This window comes from Mandrillus leucophaeus, unplaced genomic scaffold, assembly GCF_000951045.1.
Source record: "Mandrillus leucophaeus isolate KB7577 unplaced genomic scaffold, Mleu.le_1.0 Scaffold433, whole genome shotgun sequence".
NCBI lineage: Eukaryota > Metazoa > Chordata > Mammalia > Primates > Cercopithecidae > Mandrillus > Mandrillus leucophaeus.
The window spans coordinates 2,479,037-2,485,363 of NW_012104621.1; the positions used below are offsets into that span (position 1 = coordinate 2,479,037).

At 43.7% G+C, this 6,327-nt stretch overlaps 1 protein-coding gene across 1 annotated transcript in view; it reads left to right on the plus strand.

Moving 5' to 3' along the window:
* Positions 1 to 6,327, plus strand: part of COL15A1 (collagen, type XV, alpha 1) — a 145,243-nt gene continuing 138,916 nt past the window's right edge. Inside the window, exons 1-2 of the mRNA XM_011993764.1 lie at positions 1 to 99; positions 189 to 277. Of these exons, the coding sequence (XP_011849154.1) occupies positions 89 to 99; positions 189 to 277 (100 nt within the window). The 5' untranslated portion in view covers positions 1 to 88. The remainder of the gene's footprint in view (positions 100 to 188; positions 278 to 6,327) is intronic.

Genomic DNA, 6,327 nt, shown 5'->3' on the forward strand with positions numbered 1-6,327 from the left:
CAGCGCTCAGCGCCCCTTCGTCCTCCGCTGAGCTCCAACGCCGTACTCGACTCGCCGCGCGCCTTCCGGGGCTCCGCAGACCCGCGAGATGGCACCAAGGTAAGACCCGCTTCTCTGCTTCCTCGGGTCCCGGGCCCCTCCAATCCTCTTGCCCGCCTCACCTTTTCTCCCTCGGACACTTCTTGCAGGAGGAACAACGGGCAGTGCTGGTGTCTGCTGATGCTGCTCTCGGTCTCCACGCCCCTCCCTGCTGTCACCCAGACCCGCGCTGCGACAGGTAAGCAACCCGGCCTGCGGGTGGCACCGGCTGCCCCCGCACCCGTGGGGGAAGCTGGTTTTGGCGGCGGACGCGGCTGCGATGCGCGCCTCATTCCTGGACATAAAAGGGAGTCCCTGTCACTCTGTGCGCACTGGCGGTCCCGCGGGCGGCTACCTCCTGGCAGTGCAGGGATTATAGCTGTGAATGGGATCGCTGGGCAACTGGGGCGGGTGGAGCGCTGCCTGAGCACCCGAGATGTCTGAGCTGGGCGCGGAGCCTCCAATCTTAGGCAGAGAGGGATTTTGGAAACAGCGCCAGCGCCAACAGCCTCAGCGCACCCAGCGCCAGCGCTTAGGTTGTGCGCGCTGGTTGGCTTCTGGTAAGGGCAGGTCTGGTGCCTCTCCGCACACAGGTGCGAAGCATGAACACTAGCAGGGACATCTGGGCCTTTTGCTGCGCAAGAAATAACGGAACTGAATTGCTCGGACGCTTAACCCAGCTCTGAGTTACCTAAGCGGTCACGCTATCATGGGCAGTGGCTCCACCGGTGATGGAAAGAGCTGTGGCCTGGGAGCCAGTGATCTGATCCCTTCCGTTCTCCGGACCTCAGTTTCTCCAGCAGAACTCAGGCGCTTGGCTGAATAGTAAGATCTAAGTTAAAGCAGACCTAAGTTAAAATGGGCCTCAGTTAAGGTCAGACTGTCTGGGTTTGAATTGTGGCTGGCTGGGTGATCTTGGGCAACGGATTTCATCGCTCTGTGCCTCAGTTTCCCCATCTGAAAAAGGCGACTAATTAGACCATTTTACCTTCCTAGAAATGCTGTGAAGATGAGATAAACAAGAAATAATGTGCTTTCCATGATTCCGGTACATACTAGGCACAAAATAAGTGGTAGAAATTACTGCTTGATTCTTGCGGTAACTGTGTGTTGGAAAGCCATGCAGGTATTTTTATTTTTATTTTAGATTCAGGAGGTGGTCATGTGTGGTTTTTTACAAAGGTATATTGCATGGTGCTGAGATTTGGGCTTCTATTAATCCCATCACAATGTAGGTATTTCTATAACACTGAGGTTGAGACAAGCTTAGAAAGTGGCCAGTCCAAATCCAGGACTTGAATCCAGGTCTGCAGGCTCTTGCCCTTGCTCAGCTCTTTCTCTGTGCAGTTTTGCAGAAGAACCATGATTTCTGTAGCATCTGACCCCTTCCCCTTTGAATTTGGAGGATTAGTACACAGCCTCAATTTAATAAGGGAGAGAAAGTCTAGGAAACAACCTGTAGTCAGCCCAAAGAAACGGGATTGAGAAGGTGGCCTTGGTTAACTCTTTGTTTGCCTGAAGAAGCCCAAGACAGCCCATTGTCTCCTGGGCAACAACACCCAAATCCAATGATAGCTTTTCCTGCCAGAGCGTCCAGCCTGGCATTTATTGCAGATCAAAGGGCAGCTGGGGTATAGTTTTAGCTTCTCAGCCCCATGGCTCATGTCAGAAAGTTGCAATTTTGCATATGAAATAGGGCCATGCCAACTCAGTGGCAGAGGCCAGCTTTGGGTTCCATGGTCTTTTGTGAACTTTGCTTCAACTTCCAGTTTCCCAAAAGGAAAAGGGATCTGGGGATAGGAACTTTGGTGTTTTTTTCTCCTCCTGTGTGTGTCTCTAGGATCCCTCAGTGTCAGGGCTGTTGTTTCTCACAAAGGAAGTCCTATTCCCATTTATAACATAAAAAGAGAGGCCCAGCAAACCTTCAGGAGCTGAGAAAGGGTCTAGGGAGAGCCATTTGCAGCTGATGGGTTTTCAGTGCCCCTTTGGGGATATGAAACTATTCCTAAAAATGTAAACCGTCCTCCTGCAAACTGAATTTTTAAGGCAACTTAATATTGCTGATACTTATAAAACACTTCCTGTGTCCAGGTGGAGGTGTGAACATGTTCATATTTCATTCATGCAGTCCTTATAACCACTCCAGGAGGTGGGGACTGAGAACAGTTATTATCTCTGTTTTTCAAATGAAGAAGCAGAGGTCCAAAGTCACAAGACTTCTAAGTGGCTGGGGTGGGATTTGAACCAGACAGTCTGACTACAGAGTCCTTGCTCTTAACCATCCTAGTGTGCAGTTAGAGGAGCTTCACGGATGGAGAAGGCTTTAGGGGCTCCATGGTCTCCAATGAGCCCTACAATCTGAATGTCACAATGGTAACATGAGTCCATTGCATCTGCATGGCATTGTGCAGTCTTCAAAGCACCATGTCACCTTCACCAAGTTCCTGGAATCACCACACAGCAGTGCTGAGAAGTAAATGAAGCTGTATCTTACAGAGGGGATGTGACTTCCTCAAGGCCACATGACTGTAACTGGGTAGATCCATAATAGCCCTCCCACATCTGTGAACTTCAGGGCTGGTGCTGTTCCTTCCATAGGGCCACTGCTCAACTGGGTATAAAAAACAATTGCCAAGACTTGATAGTACTACGAACCAGCAGTGTTCTAAGTGCTCTGCCGTGAACGAACTCACTCAATCATCACAACAACCCCATGTCTTGTCCCCTTTTACAGATGAGGAAACTAAAGCACAGTCATTTGCCCAAGGGCATATAGCCTTCAGTAATATAAGCACAATTTGAGCCCAGAGGGTCTGACTCGAGAATCTGTACTCTTAACCACTATGCTGTATGCTTAAGTAGCGTGGCTTCTGAAAACATGTTTGTAAGTGGGCTGTTATGAGCAGAAACGCATGTTCCCAACGATTTGGCAGTTTCTTAAAATGTTAAATAAATGCTTACCCTACAATCCAGCACTTCCCACTCCTAAGTATCTACTTAAGGGAAAGGAAAGCATATGTCCACCCAAAAACTCATATGTATATTCATAGCAGCATTATTGATAATGGCCAAAACTGGAAATAAACTGATTCTTTAGCTGGTGAATAGAAAAACAAAATGAGGTGTATCCATTTAATGGAATACTACTCAGCAATAAAAAGGAATGAAGTATTGATCAATGCTACAACAACATGGATACAACTTAATACCATTAAGCTAAGTGAAAGAAGCCAGACATTAAAAAGCAATACATTGTAAGAGTCCCTATATATGAGATTTCTGTAAAGGTAAAACTACAGAGACAGAAAACAGAAGCAGAGAATGACTGCAAACAGGGATGAGGAAACTTTTGGGGGAATGTTCTAAAACCGGATTGTGCTGGTAGTTGTCCAACTCTATAAATTTACTAAAATCATCTAACTATACATTTAAAATGGGTGTATTTTATGGAATGTAAGCTATGCCTCAATAAAGCTGCTTATTAAATAAAAGAATGCATTTTCCCAGAGCATCTAGGCACCAAATCTGGTGGGGCTTCACAGTGAGGTTCATAGACAGCCTGGTACAGAGCTGGCACACAGCTCACAACTTAAAAGCTGCTGGCCTCTTAGGGCATTGATTCTCTCAGAAAATGGGTCCCGAGTTCCTCCTGCACCTCCAAGCCTCTGGATCGACTCTCCCTCCCATCCCTGAATGCCATTGTAGGCCCAGGACAGGGCTCCTTGGCTAGGGGTAGAACACAGGCATATGGTTTTTTGCAGATCATTGATCTGTTAAAAAGTGGGTCTTTGTAAACTTCCTGATAGCCCTCACGCCCTAAAACAGCACAAGTTCAGGTATTGGAAAACCTGGGTTCCAATCACTGACTTCCTCCATGAAGTTAGATGAGTTGCTTTTCCCACTCTGAACCTCAGTTTTCCCATCTATGAAGTAGAGAGGCAAGATTCACTCATCTCTGTAGTCCTCATTTAAAATGTGGGGAAACAAAACAAAATAATATTTTTCTAGTTTGAGGTTTGATTATTTCACATAGTTCAGTTCAACAAACCCATTCTGTGCTGGTCCTCATGCTGGCTGGGTACAGAAAGGATTTGGGCACACAGCTGCCCCAAGGGGGTCATAGTTCACAGGAAGAAAGAAAGGGCCACAGACAACTGTAATGCCATTTTTCCCGAGCTCTTCTCATCTACTATTCAGAATGTCCCATGTGCAGCCAACCCCATCCTCCTACACCATCCTGTTTAAAGAGACACTTGTCAGTGGGTGTCACCCACATGGCCTCTTGTGCCTCCAGTGGTCAGGGTTGAGCTAGAGGACAGCACCAATCCTTCCTTTTCCTGGTAAAATTTCAGTGTCATTGGAATACCCAATATTTTAGAAGATAAGGGGGCTATTGTCTAGGTAGAGATGGTGGTGTCACAAGTAATTTGCTCTTGCTAATAAAGTGTTGATGGTTGCAAATTATTTGCTTGTCTTTAAAATGTTTTATTGTGAAATACAACATCCATTCAGAAAAGTGCATGCTAAAGTTACAGTATAGTACAAGGATTTATCACAGAGCAAATATTTATGTAATCCAGATGAAGATATAGGATAATCCACAGAAGCTCTCCTGAACCCCTTTGCTGTGGTTTTATTTTCCATTCTTCCTGTCTGAGGTAACCATTACCTTGACATTAATAGTCATCACTTTCTTGCTTTTTAAAAATAGTTTTACTATCTAAGTGTGTATCCCGAAATTCTGAAGTTCTGTTTTACTCAATTTTGAACTTTTTACATGCAGAATCTATTCCTTGGAGTCTGATTCTTTCAATAAATAATAAGTTTTGAGATTTATTCATGCTGCTGTATGTGGCTGTAGTTCATTGCCATTGCTGTGTAATATTCTATGGCATTAGCATAGCATATATTACTTATCCATTCTTCTCCAACATTTGGATTGTTTCCATTTGGGGCTAACGTAATAGTGTTGCTCTGAACGTTCTTGTACATTTCTTTCGGTGCACATGTGCATGAATTTCTGTTGGTTCTATACTTAGAGGTGGAGTGCTGAATCAGAGTGTGCATATCCCCCAACTGAGTAGACAATGCCAGCATGTCTTCTAAATGGTTGTCCAGATCTACACAGCTACCAAGAAATGAGGACCTTCATTTCTTCACATCCTCACCAGCACTTGGTCTTGTCACTGAACTTAACTTCAACATTTCTAACGGGTGCATATTTGAATCTTACAGTAGCCTTAATTTCCATTTTCCTGATTATTAATTAAGTGAATGACCTTTTCATATGTTTATTGACCATTTAGATATCCAGACTTACTTTTTATTGAGGTGAAATTTACATTATATAACATTAACCATTTTAAAGTGTACAACTCAGTGTCATTTAGTACCTTCACAATACTGTGCAATCAACGTCTCCATGAAGTTCCAAAACATTTTCATCACCCCAAAAGAAATCTCTATGAGCATTAATCAATCGCTCCCCATTCCCCTCTTTTCCCAGCTTCTGGCAGTCACTAAACTACTTTCTGCCTCTATGGACTTGCCTATTCTGGATATTTCATGAAAATGGAATCACACAGTATATGATCTATTGCATCTGACTCCTTCCACTTAGTATAAAGTTTTCATGGTTCACTCATGTTGTGTCATGTGTCAGTACTTCATGCCTTTTTATGACTAATATTCCATTGTGTGTGTATATATATATATACACCACATTTTGTTTTTCTGTTCATTTGTTGATGGACATTTGGGCTATTTCTACCTTTTGGTTTTTGTGAATAGTGCTGCTCTGAACATTTGCATACAAGTATCCAGACGTTTGACAGCCTGTTTCTACTTCTTTATATCTAGGAGCAGAATTTCTGGTCACATGATAATTCTGTGTTTCAAGTATGAGGAACCCCCAAACTATTTTCCACAGTGGCTGCACTATGTTTACATCCCCACCAGCATTGTATGAGGGCTTTAATTTTGCACATCATCGCCAATGATTGTTTTCAGTTTTTAAAATTATAGCCATTTTAGTGGATATAAAATGGCATCTCATTGTGGTTCTTATTTGCAATCTTTCTTTCTTTCTTTCTTTCTTTCTTTCTTTCTTTCTTTCTTTCTTTCTTTCTTTCTTTCTTTCGTTCTTTCATTCTTTCTTTCTTTTTCTTCTTTTTCCTTCCTTCCTTCTTCCTTCCTTCCTTCCTCTCTCTCTCTTTCTTTCTTTCCTTCTTTCTTTCTTTTCTTTTTTTT